Raw genomic sequence first — 18081 nt, 5'->3', positions numbered from 1 at the left:
AATTCATGCAGATAATTTATCTGGTGCTACCCCCTAGATAATTCCTCCACTGACATTACTCACATGTACTGGGAGAAGTTGCTGCAATTAGCAATTCCACCACACGGTAACATATCACGTTACAGAGCAGATCCACTTTCTCCGCAATACTGATTTGTCTCATTGCCAAATCATTTAGGTCACGCTACTGACACAAATAGTTGCTTGGTCATTGTTCAGATGAGAAGCACTCATTGACTGTCGGCTACTGCAGATGCTTGCTAATTCCTTCCTTTTCAATTCTGGGCCAACAGTTAGGAAGCGGAAGGGAAGGAGAAAGGGAGCAACTGGCTAATTCCTGCTCTCCAATAACCTCACTGGAAGGAATCGGGCACGGGGGTCCCACACCAGTCGGAGACTCACCCACAATCTCCACCACGTCGGGCCTGATGAGCGGTTCGCCTCCCGTCAGGCGGATCTTGTCCACGCCCTCACTCACAAACAGCTGCGCCAGGGTGATGATCTCCTCGGTGGTGAGCAGCTGTGATCTTGGGGTTAACTTAACCCCATCCTCAGGCATACAGTACTGACCTGCAGGGAAGGAGCCATTGGAATCTGGTTTACAATCGCTGATATAGGTCATGCAATTTTTGTTTTGTTTGTTTTGTAGCAGCAGCGCAGTGCAAGACAAAAAAAAATCATTATGAATTACAATTAGAAACTTGAACGGTGCATGAACCGTTCAGAAACCTGATGGAAGAGGGGGAAGGAGATAAACCTAAAATGTTGAGTGCCAGTTTTGAGGTACCCCTCCACATATTAGTAATGAAAAGATAGCATGTTCCAGGTAGTGTGAGACCTTAAGTCACCTTCTTGAGGCATTGCCTTTTGAAGATGGCCTCAATGACAGTCACTGCACAAAAATGGCATTGAATCATAGTCTTACAGCGTGGAAACAGACTCTTCAGCTCACTGACTGCACTGACCTTTAAAAGGGTTACTGGGCATCGGTGAGAGAGCACAGCTCAGGTGCTTTTAGCTTGCTAAAGGGATACAGGGTTTTAAAAAAATAGGATACGATGGATAAGCAGAAATAAGGAACTAGGATGCCAAAGGAGAAAGGACAAAGTGTAGATTAAGGTGGGTATGCAATGGGGGGCGGGGTGGTGGTGGAGGAGGAGCAGGAGATGAAGGAGGTGGAGGAGATGAAGGAGGAGGATGATGAGAAGATTAAGAAGGATGAGGAGGAGGGGAAGATGAAGGAAGGAGAGAAGATGGAGGAGGATAAGTTGAAGATGGAGGAGGAAGAGGAGGAGGTAGAGAAGTTGGAGGAGATGGAGGAGGAGGAGGAGAACATGAAGTAAAAGCAGGAGAAGATGAAAGATGAGGAGGAGACAACAGAGGAGGAGCAGGAGAAGATGAAAGATGAGGAGGAGACAACGGAGGAGGAGCAGGAGAAGATGAAGGAGGAGAAGGAGGTGGAGGAGAAGATGGAGGAGGATGAGAAGATGATGATGATGCTGAAAATGACGACAAAGATGAAGAAGATGAAAACGAAGGCAAAAATGAAGATGAAGGCAAAGACGAAAATGAAGATAAAGAAGACGAAGGTGAAAAACATGAAGATGAAAAAGATGATGAAGAGAATGAGAAGCAGGAGTAGAAGATGGAGGAGGGGCAGTAGCAGAAGAGAAGATGGAGAAGGAGGAGGAGATGGAGGAGGAGGAGGAAGAGATGATTAAGGAGGAGGAGAAAATGAAGGAAGAGGAGATAATAGATGGAGGAGGAGGATGAGAAGATTAAGGAGGAGGAGAAGGTGGAGGGGAGGAGACAGAGAAGGAGACCATGGAAGAGAACATGAAGGAGAAGGATGAGGAAGAGTAGGAGAAAATGGAGGAGTAAAAGAAGATAGAGGAGGAGTTGAAGGAGGATGAGGAGGCGGAGGAGATGAAAGAGAGGAGGAAATGGAGGAGAAGATGAAGTAGGAGGAGGAGAAAATGAAAGAGGAGCAGGAGAAGGAACAGATGAAGCAGAGGAGAAAGAGATAAAGGAAAAGATGGAGCAGGAGCAGAAGATGGAGGGGGAGGAGAAGATCAAAGAGGATAAGGAGGAGAAGATGAAGGGTAGGAGGTGGAGGAGGTGGAGGGGATGGAAAGATTGAGGAGAAAGTGGAGGGGAGATGGAGGAGGAGGAGATGGAGTAGGGGAGGTGGAGGAAAACATGGAGGAGAAGATGGAGCAGGAAACGAAGATGGATGAAGACAATAATGAAGATGATCAAGATGAAAACGAAGACTAAGAAGATGAAAACAATAAATACAAATGAGGAAAATGAAGATGAAGACAAAGACAAAGATGAAAACGAAGACGAAGATTAAGAAAATGAAGACGATGAAGACGATGAAGATAATGAAGACAATGAAGACGAAGACGATGAAGATAATGAAGACAATGAAGACGAAGACGATGAAGACAAAGACGATGAAGACGAAGATAATTAAGACAAAGACAATGAAGATAAAGACAAAGACGAAGATGAAGATGAAAACAGACAAAGATATAGACAAAGACGATGAAGATGAAGAACATGACGAAGATGAAGAAAATGAAAATGAACAGGAGGAGTTAGGAGGAGAAGATGGAGGGGGGGAGAAGGTGGAGGGGGGGAGAAGGTGGAGGGGGGAGAAGGTGGAGGGGGGAGAAGGTGGAGGGGGGAGAAGGTGGAGGGGGGAGAAGGTGGAGGGGGAGAAGGTGGAGGGGGAGAAGGTGGAGGGGGAGAAGGTGGAGGGGGAGAAGGTGGAGGGGGAGAAGGTGGAGGGGGAGAAGGTGGAGGGGGAGAAGGTGGAGTGGGGAGAAGGTGGAGTGGGGAGAAGGTGGAGGGGGGAGAAGGTGGAGGGGGGAGAAGGTGGAGGGGGGAGAAGGTGGAGGGGGGAGAAGGTGGAGGGGGAGAAGGTGGAGGGGGGAGAAGGTGGAGGGGGGAGAAGGTGGAGGGGGGAGAAGGTGGAGGGGGGAGAAGGTGGAGGGGGGAGAAGGTGGAGGGGGGAGAAGGTGGAGGGGGGAGAAGGTGGAGGGGGAGAAGGTGGAGGGGGGAGAAGGTGGAGGGGGGAGAAGGTGGAGGGGGGAGAAGGTGGAGGGGGGAGAAGGTGGAGGGGGAGAAGGTGGAAGAAGAGAAGAAGATGGAGGAAAAGAGGAGGAAGGAGGAGAAGGTGGGGAGGAGAAGATGGAGGGGAGGTGATGGAAAAGATGGAAGATTAGATGGAGGAGATGAAAGAGGAAGAGGAGAAGGTGGAGGAGGATGAGAAGATGATGCTGAAGATGATAACGAAGATGAAGATGAAAACGAAAGCAAAAAGATGAAGGCAAAGAAGACGAAAATGAAGATAAAGAAGACGAAGATGAAAAACATGAAGATGTAAAAGATGATGAGAATGAGAAGTAGGAGTAGAAGATGGAGGGGAGGAGAAGATCAAAGAGGATAAGGAGGAGAAGATGAAGGGTAGGAGGTGGAGGAGGTGGAGGGGATGGAAAGATTGATGAGAAAGTGGAGGGGAGATGGAGGAGGAGGAGATGGAGTAGGGGAGGTGGAGGAAAACATGGAGGAGAAGATGGAGCAGGAAACGAAGATGGATGAGGACAATAATGAAGATGATCAAGATGAAAACGAAGACTAAGATGAAAACAATAAATACAAATGAGGAAAATGAAGATGAAGACAAAGACGAAGATGAAAACGAAGACTAAGAAGATGAAAACAATAAATACAAATGAGGAAAATGAAGATGAAGACAAAGACGAAGATGAAAATGAAGACGAAGATTAAGAAAATGAAGACGATGAAGACGAAGACGATGAAGATAATGAAGACAATGAAGACGAAGACGATGAAGACAAAGACGATGAAGACAAAGACGATGAAGACAAAGACGATGAAGACGAAGACGATGAAGATAATGAAGACAATGAAGACGAAGACGATGAAGATAATGAAGACAATGAAGACGAAGACGATGAAGACAAAGACGATGAAGACAAAGACGATGAAGACGAAGACGATGAAGACGAAGACGATGAAGACGAAGATAATTAAGACAAAGACAATGAAGATAAAAAGACAAAGACGAAGATGAAGATGAAAACAGACAAAGATATAGACGAAGACGATGAAGATGAAGAACATGACGAAGATGAAGAAAATGAAAATGAACAGGAGGAGTTAGGAGGAGAAGATGGAGGGGGGGAGAAGGTGGAGGGGGGAGAAGGTGGAGGGGGGAGAAGGTGGAGGGGGGAGAAGGTGGAGGGGGGAGAAGGTGGAGGGGGGAGAAGGTGGAGGGGGGAGAAGGTGGAGGGGGAGAAGGTGGAGGGGGGAGAAGGTGGAGGAAGAGAAGAAGATGGAGGAAAAGAGGAGGAAGGAGGAGAAGGTGGGGAGGAGAAGATGGAGGGGAGGTGATGGAAAAGATGGAAGAGAAGATAGAGGAGATGAAAGAGGAAGAGGAGAAGGTGGAGGAGGATGAGAAGATGATGCTGAAGATGACAACGAAGATGAAGATGAAAACGAAAGCAAAAAGATGAAGGCAAAGCAGACGAAAATGAAGATAAAGAAGACGAAGATGAAAAACATGAAGATGTAAAAGATGATGAGAATGAGAAGTAGGAGTAGAAGATGGAGGAGGAGGAGGAGAAAATAGATGGAGAAGGTGAAGAAGATGAAGGAGGAGGGGGAGGAGATGGAGAATGAGGAGGAGGTGCACATGAAGGAGGAGAGGGAGGAGGAGGAGAAGGACCAGGACAAGATGAAGGAGGAGGATGAGGGGAAGATGAAAGAGGAGAAGGAGAATGAGGAGGTGCAGATGAAGGAGAAGAAGGACAGAAAGGGAGAAGATGGAGGAGACAACATGAAGGAGAAGGAGAAGATAAAGGAGGAGAGGAGGAGGAGGACAGGAAGGAAAAGATGGAGAAGGAGGAGAGGGGGGAGCGGAGGAGAAGGTGGAGGGGAGGAGACGGAGAATGAGACCATGGAAGAGGACATGAAGGTGAAGGATGATGAAGAGTAGGAGAAAATGGAGGAGTAAAAGAAGATAGAGGAGGAGTTGAAGGAGGATGAGGAGGCGGAGGTGATGAAAGAGAGGAGGAAATGGAGGAGAAGATGAAGTAGGAGGAGGAGAAAATGAAAGAGGAGCAGGAGAAGGAACAGATGAAGCAGAGGAGAAAGAGATAAAGGAAAAGATGGAGCAGGAGCAGAAGATGGAGGGGGAGGAGAAGATCAAAGAGGATAAGGAGGAGAAGATGAAGGGTAGGAGGTGGAGGAGGTGGAGGGGATGGAAAGATTGAGGAGAAAGTGGAGGGGAAATGGAGGAGGAGGAGATGGAGTAGGGGAGGTGGAGGAAAACATGGAGGAGAAGATGGAGCAGGAAACGAAGATGGATGAGGACAATAATGAAGATGATCAAGATGAAAACGAAGACTAAGAAGATGAAAACAATAAATACAAATGAGGAAAATGAAGATGAAGACAAAGACGAAGATGAAAACGAAGACTAAGAAGATGAAAACAATAAATACAAATGAGGAAAATGAAGATGAAGACAAAGACGAAGATGAAAATGAAGACGAAGATTAAGAAAATGAAGACGATGAAGACGAAGACGATGAAGATAATGAAGACAATGAAGACGAAGACAATGAAGACGAAGACGATGAAGATAATGAAGACAATGAAGACGAAGACGATGAAGACAAAGACGATGAAGACGAAGACGAAGACGATGAAGACGAAGACGAAGACGATGAAGACGAAGACGATGAAGACGAAGATAATTAAGACAAAGACAATGAAGATAAAAAGACAAAGACGAAGATGAAGATGAAAACAGACAAAGATATAGACGAAGACGATGAAGATGAAGAACATGACGAAGATGAAGAAAATGAAAATGAACAGGAGGAGTTAGGAGGAGAAGATGGAGGGGGGGAGAAGGTGGAGGGGGGAGAAGGAGGAGGGGGGAGAAGGTGGAGGGGGGAGAAGGTGGAGGGGGGAGAAGGTGGAGGGGGGAGAAGGTGGAGGGGGGAGAAGGTGGAGGGGGGAGAAGGTGGAGGGGGGAGAAGGTGGAGGGGGGAGAAGGTGGAGGAAGAGAAGAAGATGGAGGAAAAGAGGAGGAAGGAGGAGAAGGTGGGGAGGAGAAGATGGAGGGGAGGTGATGGAAAAGATGGAAGAGAAGGTGGAGGAGATGAAAGAGGAAGAGGAGAAGGTGGAGGAGGATGAGAAGATGATGCTGAAGATGACAACGAAGATGAAGATGAAAACGAAAGCAAAAAGATGAAGGCAAAGAAGACGAAAATGAAGATAAAGAAGACGAAGATGAAAAACATGAAGATGTAAAAGATGATGAGAATGAGAAGTAGGAGTAGAAGATGGAGGAGGAGGAGATGGAGTAGGGGAGGTGGAGGAAAACATGGAGGAGAAGATGGAGCAGGAAACGAAGATGGATGAAGACAATAATGAAGATGATCAAGATGAAAACGAAGACTAAGAAGATGAAAACAATAAATACAAATGAGGAAAATGAAGATGAAGACAAAGACGAAGATGAAAACGAAGACTAAGATGAAAACAATAAATACAAATGAGGAAAATGAAGATGAAGACAAAGACGAAGATGAAAACGAAGACGAAGATTAAGAAAATGAAGACGATGAAGACGAAGACGATGAAGATAATGAAGACAATGAAGACGAAGACGATGAAGACAAAGACGACGAAGACGAAGATAATTAAGACAAAGACAATGAAGATAAAAAGACAAAGACGAAGATGAAGATGAAAACAGACAAAGATATAGACGAAGACGATGAAGATGAAGAACATGACGAAGATGAAGAAAATGAAAATGAACAGGAGGAGTTAGGAGGAGAAGATGGAGGGGGGAGAAGGTGGAGGGGGGAGAAGGTGGAGGGGGGAGAAGGTGGAGGGGGAGAAGGTGGAGGGGGGAGAAGGTGGAGGGGGGAGAAGGTGGAGGGGGGAGAAGGTGGAGGGGGGAGAAGGTGGAGGGGGGAGAAGGTGGAGGGGGGAGAAGGTGGAGGGGGGAGAAGGTGGAGGGGGAGAAGGTGGAGGGGGAGAAGGTGGAGGGGGAGAAGGTGGAGGGGGAGAAGGTGGAGGGGGGAGAAGGTGGAGGGGGGAGAAGGTGGAGGGGGGAGAAGGTGGAGGGGGGAGAAGGTGGAGGGGGGAGAAGGTGGAGGGGGGAGAAGGTGGAGGGGGGAGAAGGTGGAGGGGGGAGAAGGTGGAGGGGGGAGAAGGTGGAGGGGGGAGAAGGTGGAGGGGGGAGAAGGTGGAGGGGGGAGAAGGTGGAGGGGGGAGAAGGTGGAGGGGGGAGAAGGTGGAGGGTGGGGAAGGTGGAGGAAGAGAAGAAGATGGAGGAAAAGAGGAGGAAGGAGGAGAAGGTGGGGAGGAGAAGATGGAGGGGAGGTGATGGAAAAGATGGAAGATGGAGGAGATGAAAGAGGAAGAGGAGAAGGTGGAGGAGGATGAGAAGATGATGCTGAAGATGACAACGAAGATGAAGATGAAAACGAAAGCAAAAAGATGAAGGCAAAGAAGACGAAAATGAAGATAAAGAAGACGAAGATGAAAAACATGAAGATGTAAAAGATGATGAGAATGAGAAGTAGGAGTAGAAGATGGAGGAGGAGGAGGAGAAAATAGATGGAGAAGGTGAAGAAGATGAAGGAGGAGGGGGAGGAGATGGAGAATGAGGAGGAGGTGCACATGAAGGAGGAGAGGGAGGAGGAGGAGAAGGACCAGGACAAGATGAAGGAGGAGGATGAGGGGAAGATGAAAGAGGAGAAGGAGAATGAGGAGGTGCAGATGAAGGAGAAGAAGGACAGAAAGGGAGAAGATGGAGGAGACAACATGAAGGAGAAGGAGAAGATAAAGGAGGAGAGGAGGAGGAGGACAGGAAGGAAAAGATGGAGAAGGAGGAGAGGGAGGGGGAGCAGGAGCAGAGGGGGGGGGAGCATAGCAGATGGGAGGGGGGAGCGGAGGAGAAGGTGGAGGGGAGGAGACGGAGAATGAGACCATGGAAGAGGACATGAAGGTGAAGGATGATGAAGAGTAGGAGAAAATGGAGGAGTAAAAGAAGATAGAGGAGGAGTTGAAGGAGGATGAGGAGGCGGAGGTGATGAAAGAGAGGAGGAAATGGAGGAGAAGATGAAGTAGGAGGAGGAGAAAATGAAAGAGGAGCAGGAGAAGGAACAGATGAAGCAGAGGAGAAAGAGATAAAGGAAAAGATGGAGCAGGAGCAGAAGATGGAGGGGGAGGAGAAGATCAAAGAGGATAAGGAGGAGAAGATGAAGGGTAGGAGGTGGAGGAGGTGGAGGGGATGGAAAGATTGAGGTGAAAGTGGAGGGGAGATGGAGGAGGAGGAGATGGAGTAGGGGAGGTGGAGGAAAACATGGAGGAGAAGATGGAGCAGGAAACGAAGATGGATGAGGACAATAATGAAGATGATCAAGATGAAAACGAAGACTAAGAAGATGAATACAATAAATACAAATGAGGAAAATGAAGATGAAGACAAAGACGAAGATGAAAACGAAGACTAAGAAGATGAAAACAATAAATACAAATGAGGAAAATGAAGATGAAGACAAAGACGAAGATGAAAATGAAGACGAAGATTAAGAAAATGAAGACGATGAAGACGAAGATTAAGAAAATGAAGACGATGAAGACGAAGACGATGAAGATAATGAAGACAATGAAGACGAAGACGATGAAGACAAAGACGATGAAGACAAAGACGATGAAGATAATGAAGACAATGAAGACGAAGACGATGAAGATAATGAAGACAATGAAGACAAAGACGATGAAGATAATGAAGACGATGAAGACGAAGACGAAGACGATGAAGACGAAGACGATGAAGACGAAGACGATGAAGACGAAGACGAAGACGAAGACGATGAAGATGATGAAGACGAAGATAATTAAGACAAAGACAATGAAGATAAAAAGACAAAGACGAAGATGAAGATGAAAACAGACAAAGATATAGACGAAGACGATGAAGATGAAGAACATGACGAAGATGAAGAAAATGAAAATGAACAGGAGGAGTTAGGAGAAGATGGAGGGGGGGAGAAGGTGGAGGGGGGAGAAGGTGGAGGAGGAGAAGGTGGAGGGGGGAGAAGGTGGAGGGGGGAGAAGGTGGAGGGGGAGAAGGTGGAGGGGGAGAAGGTGGAGGGGGGAGAAGGTGGAGGGGGGAGAAGGTGGAGGGGGGAGAAGGTGGAGGGGGGAGAAGGTGGAGGGGGGAGAAGGTGGAGGGGGGAGAAGGTGGAGGGGGGAGAAGGTGGAGGGGGGAGAAGGTGGAGGGGGGAGAAGGTGGAGGGGGGAGAAGGTGGAGGGGGAGAAGGTGGAGGAAGAGAAGAAGATGGAGGAAAAGAGGAGGAAGGAGGAGAAGGTGGGGAGGAGAAGATGGAGGGGAGGTGATGGAAAAGATGGAAGAGAAGATGGAGGAGATGAAAGAGGAAGAGGAGAAGTTGGAGGAGGATGAGAAGATGATGCTGAAGATGACAACGAAGATGAAGATGAAAACGAAAGCAAAAAGATGAAGGCAAAGAAGACGAAAATGAAGATAAAGAAGACGAAGATGAAAAACATGAAGATGTAAAAGATGATGAGAATGAGAAGTAGGAGTAGAAGATGGAGGAGGAGGAGGAGAAAATAGATGGAGAAGGAGAAGAAGATGAAGGAGGAGGGGGAGGAGATGGAGAATGAGGAGGAGGTGCACATGAAAGAGGAGAGGGAGGAGGAGGAGAAGGACCAGGACAAGATGAAGGAGGAGGAGGAGGGGAAGATGAAAGAGGAGAAGGAGAATGAGGAGGTGCAGATGAAGGAGAAAAGGACAGAAATGGAGATGGCGGAGACAACATGAAGGAGAAGGAGAAGATAAAGGAGGAGAGGAGGAGGAGGACAGGAAGGAAAAGATGGAGGAGGAGGACCAGGACAAGATGGAGAACGAGGAGAGGGAGGGGGAGCAGGAGCAGAGGGGGGGGGGAGCATAGCAGATGGGAGGGGGGAGCGGAGGAGAAGGTGGAGTGGAGGAGACGGAGAAGGAGACCATGGAAGAGGACATGAAGGTGAAGGATGATGAAGAGTAGGAGAAATTGGAGGAGTAAAAGAAGATAGAGGAGGAGTTGAAGGAGGATGAGGAGGCGGAGGAGATGAAAGAGAGGAGGAAATGGAGGAGAAGATGAAGTAGGAGGAGGAGAAAATGAAAGAGGAGCAGGAGAAGGAACAGATGAAGCAGAGGAGAAAGAGATAAAGGAAAAGATGGAGCAGGAGCAGAAGATGGAGGGGGAGGAGAAGATCAAAGAGGATAAGGAGGAGAAGATGAAGGGTAGGAGGTGGAGGAGGTGGAGGGGATGGAAAGATTGAGGAGAAAGTGGAGGGGAGATGGAGGAGGAGGAGATGGAGTAGGGGAGGTGGAGGAAAACATGGAGGAGAAGATGGAGCAGGAAACGAAGATGGATGAGGACAATAATGAAGATGATCAAGATGAAAACGAAGACTAAGAAGATGAAAACAATAAATACAAATGAGGAAAATGAAGATGAAGACAAAGACGAAGATGAAAACGAAGACTAAGAAGATGAAAACAATAAATACAAATGAGGAAAATGAAGATGAAGACAAAGACGAAGATGAAAATGAAGACGAAGATTAAGAAAATGAAGACGATGAAGACGAAGACGATGAAGATAATGAAGACAATGAAGACGAAGACGATGAAGATAATGAAGACAATGAAGACGAAGACGATGAAGACAAAGACGATGAAGACGAAGACGAAGACGATGAAGACGAAGACGATGAAGACGAAGACGATGAAGACGAAGATAATTAAGACAAAGACAATGAAGATAAAAAGACAAAGACGAAGATGAAGATGAAAACGAAGATGAAGATTAAGAAAATGAAGACGATGAAGACGAAGACGATGAAGATAATGAAGACGAAGACGATGAAGACAAAGACGATGAAGACGAAGACGATGAAGATAATGAAGACAATGAAGACGAAGACGATGAAGATAATGAAGACAATGAAGACGAAGACGATGAAGACGAAGACGATGAAGACGAAGATAATTAAGACAAAGACAATGAAGATAAAAAGACAAAGACGAAGATGAAGATGAAAACAGACAAAGATATAGACGAAGACGATGAAGATGAAGAACATGACGAAGATGAAGAAAATGAAAATGAACAGGAGGAGTTAGGAGGAGAAGATGGAGGGGGAGAAGGTGGAGGGGGGAGAAGGTGGAGGGGGGAGAAGGTGGAGGGGGGAGAAGGTGGAGGGGGGAGAAGGTGGAGGGGGGAGAAGGTGGAGGGGGGAGAAGGTGGAGCAGGAAACGAAGATGGATGAAGACAATAATGAAGATGATCAAGATGAAAACGAAGACTAAGATGAAAACAATAAATATAAATGAGGAAAATGAAGATGAAGACAAAGACGAAGATGAAAACGAAGACTAAGAAGATGAAAACAATAAATACAAATGAGGAAAATGAAGATGAAGACAAAGACGAAGATGAAAATGACGAAGATTAAGAAAATGAAGACGATGAAGACGAAGACGATGAAGATAATGAAGACAATGAAGACGAAGACGATGAAGACAAAGATGATGAAGACGAAGACGATGAAGACAAAGATGAAGACGAAGACGATGAAGATAATGAAGACAATGAAGACGAAGACGATGAAGACAAAGACGATGAAGACGAAGACGAAGACGATGAAGACGAAGACGAAGACGATGACGAAGACGATGAAGACGAAGACGATGAAGACGAAGATAATTAAGACAAAGACAATGAAGATAAAAAGACAAAGACGAAGATGAAGATGAAAACAGACAAAGATATAGACGAAGACGATGAAGATGAAGAACATGAAGATGAAGAAAATGAAAATGAACAGGAGGAGTTAGGAGGAGAAGGTGGAGGGGGGGAGAAGGTGGAGGGGGGAGAAGGTGGAGGGGGGAGAAGGTGGAGGGGGGAGAAGGTGGAGGGGGGGAGAAGGTGGAGGGGGGGAGAAGGTGGAGGGGGGGAGAAGGTGGAGGGGGGGAGAAGGTGGAGGGGGGGAGAAGGTGGAGGGGGGGAGAAGGTGGAGGGGGGGAGAAGGTGGAGGGGGGGAGAAGGTGGAGGGGGGAGAAGGTGGAGGGGGGAGAAGGTGGAGGGGGGGAGAAGGTGGAGGGGGGGAGAAGGTGGAGGGGGGAGAAGGTGGAGGGGGGAGAAGGTGGAGGGGGGAGAAGGTGGAGGGGGGAGAAGGTGGAGTGGGGAGAAGGTGGAGTGGGGAGAAGGTGGAGGGGGAGAATGTGGAGGGGGAGAATGTGGAGGGGGAGAAGGTGGAGGGGGAGAAGGTGGAGGGGGGAGAAGGTGGAGGGGGAGAAGGTGGAGGGGGGAGAAGGTGGAGGGGGGAGAAGGTGGAGGGGGGAGAAGGTGGAGGGGGAGAAGGTGGAGGGGGAGAAGGTGGAGGGGGAGAAGGTGGAGGGGGGAGAAGGTGGAGGGGGGAGAAGGTGGAGGGGGGAGAAGGTGGAGGGGGGAGAAGGTGGAGGGGGGAGAAGGTGGAGGGGGGAGAAGGTGGAGGGGGGAGAAGGTGGAGGGGGGAGAAGGTGGAGGGGGGAGAAGGTGGAGGGGGGAGAAGGTGGAGGGGGGAGAAGGTGGAGGGGGGAGAAGGTGGAGGGGGGAGAAGGTGGAGGAAGAGAAGAAGATGGAGGAAAAGAGGAGGAAGGAGGAGAAGGTGGGGAGGAGAAGATGGAGGGGAGGTGATGGAAAAGATGGAAGATTAGATGGAGGAGATGAAAGAGGAAGAGGAGAAGGTGGAGGAGGATGAGAAGATGATGCTGAAGATGACAACGAAGATGAAGATGAAAACGAAAGCAAAAAGATGAAGGCAAAGAAGACGAAAATGAAGATAAAGAAGACGAAGATGAAAAACATGAAGATGTAAAAGATGATGAGAATGAGAGGTAGGAGTAGAAGATGGAGGAGGAGGAGGAGAAAATAGATGGAGAAGGAGAAGAAGATGAAGGAGGAGGGGGAGGAGATGGAGAATGAGGAGGAGGTGCACATGAAGGAGGAGAGGGAGGAGGAGGAGAAGGACCAGGACAAGATGAAGGAGGAGGATGAGGGGAAGATGAAAGAGGAGAAGGAGAATGAGGAGGTGCAGATGAAGGAGAAGGACAGAAAGGGAGAAGATGGAGGAGACAACATGAAGGAGAAGGAGAAGATAAAGGAGGAGAGGAGGAGGAGGACAGGAAGGAAAAGATGGAGGAGGAGGACCAGGACAAGATGGAGAAGGAGGAGAGGGAGGGGGAGCAGGAGCAGAGGGGGGGGGAGCATAGCAGATGGGAGGGGGGAGCGGAGGAGAAGGTGGAGGGGAGGAGACGGAGAATGAGACCATGGAAGAGGACATGAAGGTGAAGGATGATGAAGAGTAGGAGAAAATGGAGGAGTAAAAGAAGATAGAGGAGGAGTTGAAGGAGGATGAGGTGGCGGAGGAGAAGATGAAGTAGGAGGAGGAGAAAATGAAAGAGGAGCAGGAGAAGGAACAGATGAAGCAGAGGAGAAAGAGATAAAGGAAAAGATGGAGCAGGAGCAGAAGATGGAGGGGGAGGAGAAGATCAAAGAGGATAAGGAGGAGAAGATGAAGGGTAGGAGGTGGAGGGGGGAGAAGGTGGAGGGGGGAGAAGGTGGAGGGGGGAGAAGGTGGAGGGGGGAGAAGGTGGAGGGGGGAGAAGGTGGAGGGGGGAGAAGGTGGAGGGGGGAGAAGGTGGAGGGGGGGAGAAGGTGGAGGGGGGAGAAGGTGGAGGGGGGAGAAGGTGGAGGGGGGAGAAGGTGGAGGGGGGAGAAGGTGGAGGGGGGAGAAGGTGGAGGGGGGAGAAGGTGGAGGGGGGAGAAGGTGGAGGAAGAGAAGAAGATGGAGGAAAAGAGGAGGAAGGAGGAGAAGGTGGGGAGGAGAAGATGGAGGGGAGGTGATGGAAAAGATGGAAGATTAGATGGAGGAGATGAAAGAGGAAGAGGAGAAGGTGGAGGAGGATGAGAAGATGATGCTGAAGATGACAACGAAGATGAAGATGAAAACGAAAGCAAAAAGATGAAGGCAAAGAAGACGAAAATGAAGATAAAGAAGACGAAGATGAAAAACATGAAGATGTAAAAGATGATGAGAATGAGAAGTAGGAGTAGAAGATGGAGGAGGAGGAGGAGAAAATAGATGGAGAAGGAGAAGAAGATGAAGGAGGAGGGGGAGGAGATGGAGAATGAGGAGGAGGTGCACATGAAGGAGGAGAGGGAGGAGGAGGAGAAGGACCAGGACAAGATGAAGGAGGAGGATGAGGGGAAGATGAAAGAGGAGAAGGAGAATGAGGAGGTGCAGATGAAGGAGAAGGACAGAAAGGGAGAAGATGGAGGAGACAACATGAAGGAGAAGGAGAAGATAAAGGAGGAGAGGAGGAGGAGGACAGGAAGGAAAAGATGGAGGAGGAGGACCAGGACAAGATGGAGAAGGAGGAGAGGGAGGGGGAGCAGGAGCAGAGGGGGGGGGAGCATAGCAGATGGGAGGGGGGAGCGGAGGAGAAGGTGGAGGGGAGGAGACGGAGAATGAGACCATGGAAGAGGACATGAAGGTGAAGGATGATGAAGAGTAGGAGAAAATGGAGGAGTAAAAGAAGATAGAGGAGGAGTTGAAGGAGGATGAGGTGGCGGAGGAGAAGATGAAGTAGGAGGAGGAGAAAATGAAAGAGGAGCAGGAGAAGGAACAGATGAAGCAGAGGAGAAAGAGATAAAGGAAAAGATGGAGCAGGAGCAGAAGATGGAGGGGGAGGAGAAGATCAAAGAGGATAAGGAGGAGAAGATGAAGGGTAGGAGGTGGAGGAGGTGGAGGGGATGGAAAGATTGAGGAGAAAGTGGAGGGGAGATGGAGGAGGAGGAGATGGAGTAGGGGAGGTGGAGGAAAACATGGAGGAGAAGATGGAGCAGGAAACGAAGATGGATGAGGACAATAATGAAGATGATCAAGATGAAAACGAAGACTAAGAAGATGAAAACAATAAATACAAATGAGGAAAATGAAGATGAAGACAAAGACGAAGATGAAAACGAAGACTAAGAAGATGAAAACAATAAATACAAATGAGGAAAATGAAGATGAAGACAAAGACGAAGATGAAAATGAAGACGAAGATTAAGAAAATGAAGACGATGAAGACGAAGACGATGAAGATAATGAAGACAATGAAGACGAAGACGATGAAGACAAAGACGATGAAGACGAAGACGATGAAGATAATGAAGACAATGAAGACGAAGACGATGAAGATAATGAAGACAATGAAGACAAAGACGATGAAGATAATGAAGACGATGAAGACGAAGACGAAGACGATGAAGACGAAGACGATGAAGACGAAGACGATGAAGACGATGAAGACGAAGATAATTAAGACAAAGACAATGAAGATAAAAAGACAAAGACGAAGATGAAGATGAAAACAGACAAAGATATAGACGAAGACGAAGAACATGACGAAGATGAAGAAAATGAAAATGAACAGGAGGAGTTAGGAGGAGAAGATGGAGGGGGGAGAAGGTGGAGGGGGGAGAAGGTGGAGGGGGGAGAAGGTGGAGGGGGGAGAAGGTGGAGGGGGGAGAAGGTGGAGGAAGAGAAGAAGATGGAGGAAAAGAGGAGGAAGGAGGAGAAGGTGGGGAGGAGAAGATGGAGGGGAGGTGATGGAAAAGATGGAAGAGAAGATGGAGGAGATGAAAGAGGAAGAGGAGAAGGTGGAGAAGGTGGAGGGGGGAGAAGGTGGAGGGGGGAGAAGGTGGAGGGGGGAGAAGGTGGAGGGGGGAGAAGGTGGAGGGGGGAGAAGGTGGAGGGGGGAGAAGGTGGAGGGGGGAGAAGGTGGAGGGGGGAGAAGGTGGAGGGGGGAGAAGATGGAGGGGAGGTGATGGAAAAGATGGAAGAGAAGATGGAGGAGATGAAAGAGGAAGAGGAGAAGGTGGAGGAGGATGAGAAGATGATGCTGAAGATGACAACGAAGATGAAGATGAAAACGAAAGCAAAAAGATGAAGGCAAAGAAGACGAAAATGAAGATAAAGAAGACGAAGATGAAAAACATGAAGATGTAAAAGATGATGAGAATGAGAAGTAGGAGTAGAAGATGGAGGAGGAGGAGATGGAGTAGGGGAGGTGGAGGAAAACATGGAGGAGAAGATGGAGCAGGAAACGAAGATGGATGAAGACAATAATGAAGATGATCAAGATGAAAACGAAGACTAAGAAGATGAAAACAATAAATACAAATGAGGAAAATGAAGATGAAGACAAAGACGAAGATGAAAACGAAGACGAAGATTAAGAAAATGAAGACAATGAAGACGAAGACGATGAAGACAAAGACGACGAAGACGAAGATAATTAAGACAAAGACAATGAAGAAAAAAAGACAAAGACGAAGATGAAGATGAAAACAGACAAAGATATAGACGAAGACGATGAAGATGAAGAACATGACGAAGATGTAGAAAATGAAAATGAACAGGAGGAGAAGGTGGAGGGGGGAGAAGGTGGAGGGGGGAGAAGGTGGAGGGGGGGAGAAGGTGGAGGGGGAGAAGGTGGAGGGGGGAGAAGGTGGAGGGGGGAGAAGGTGGAGGGGGGAGAAGGTGGAGGGGGGAGAAGGTGGAGGGGGGAGAAGGTGGAGGGGGGAGAAGGTGGAGGGGGGAGAAGGTGGAGGGGGGAGAAGGTGGAGGGGAGGAGACGGAGAATGAGACCATGGAAGAGGACATGAAGGTGAAGGATGATGAAGAGTAGGAGAAAATGGAGGAGTAAAAGAAGATAGAGGAGGAGTTGAAGGAGGATGAGGAGGCGGAGGTGATGAAAGAGAGGAGGAAATGGAGGAGAAGATGAAGTAGGAGGAGGATAAAATGAAAGAGGAGCAGGAGAAGGAACAGATGAAGCAGAGGAGAAAGAGATAAAGGAAAAGATGGAGCAGGAGCAGAAGATGGAGGGGGAGAAGATCAAAGAGGATAAGGAGGAGAAGATGAAGGGTAGGAGGTGGATGAGGTGGAGGGGATGGAAAGATTGAGGAGAAAGTGGAGGGGAGATGGAGGAGGAGGAGATGGAGTAGGGGAGGTGGAGGAAAACATGGAGGAGAAGATGGAGCAGGAAACGAAGATGGATGAAGACAATAATGAAGATGATCAAGATGAAAACGAAGACTAAGAAGATGAAAACAATAAATACAAATGAGGATAATGAAGATGAAGACAAAGACGAAGATGAAAACGAAGACGAAGATTAAGAAAATGAAGACGATGAAGACGAAGACGATGAAGATAATGAAGACAATGAAGACGAAGACGATGAAGATAATGAAGACAATGAAGACGAAGACGATGAAGACAAAGACGACGAAGACGAAGACGATGAAGACGAAGATAATTAAGACAAAGACAATGAAGATAAAAAGACAAAGACGAAGATGAAGATGAAAACAGACAAAGATATAGACGAAGACGATGAAGATGAAGAACATGACGAAGATGAAGAAAATGAAAATGAACAGGAGGAGTTAGGGGGAGAAGGTGGAGGGGGGAGAAGGTGGAGGGGGGAGAAGGTGGAGGGGGGAGAAGGTGGAGGGGAGGAGACGGAGAATGAGACCATGGAAGAGGACATGAAGGTGAAGGATGATGAAGAGTAGGAGAAAATGGAGGAGTAAAAGAAGATAGAGGAGGAGTTGAAGGAGGATGAGGAGGCGGAGGTGATGAAAGAGAGGAGGAAATGGAGGAGAAGATGAAGTAGGAGGAGGATAAAATGAAAGAGGAGCAGGAGAAGGAACAGATGAAGCAGAGGAGAAAGAGATAAAGGAAAAGATGGAGCAGGAGCAGAAGATGGAGGGGGAGAAGATCAAAGAGGATAAGGAGGAGAAGATGAAGGGTAGGAGGTGGATGAGGTGGAGGGGATGGAAAGATTGAGGAGAAAGTGGAGGGGAGATGGAGGAGGAGGAGATGGAGTAGGGGAGGTGGAGGAAAACATGG

General features: G+C 48.0%; 1 protein-coding gene and 1 pseudogene across 7 annotated transcripts in view; one reads left to right on the top strand and one right to left on the bottom strand.

The window, feature by feature from the left end:
- Nucleotides 1–18081, bottom strand: part of mocs1 (molybdenum cofactor synthesis 1) — an 84001-nt gene that overhangs the window by 31739 nt on the left and 34181 nt on the right. For all 7 annotated transcript variants that reach the window (XM_073056041.1, XM_073056042.1, XM_073056044.1 and 4 more), the window contains exon 3: nucleotides 403–570. In XM_073056041.1, coding sequence (XP_072912142.1) covers nucleotides 403–570 — 168 coding nt within the window. The remainder of the gene's footprint in view (nucleotides 1–402; nucleotides 571–18081) is intronic.
- On the top strand, nucleotides 1131–10369 carry LOC140733764 (uncharacterized; annotated as a pseudogene).

Source organism: Hemitrygon akajei, chromosome 9 (genome assembly GCF_048418815.1).
Source record: "Hemitrygon akajei chromosome 9, sHemAka1.3, whole genome shotgun sequence".
NCBI lineage: Eukaryota > Metazoa > Chordata > Chondrichthyes > Myliobatiformes > Dasyatidae > Hemitrygon > Hemitrygon akajei.
This window is presented reverse-complemented; position numbering and strand designations above follow the sequence as displayed.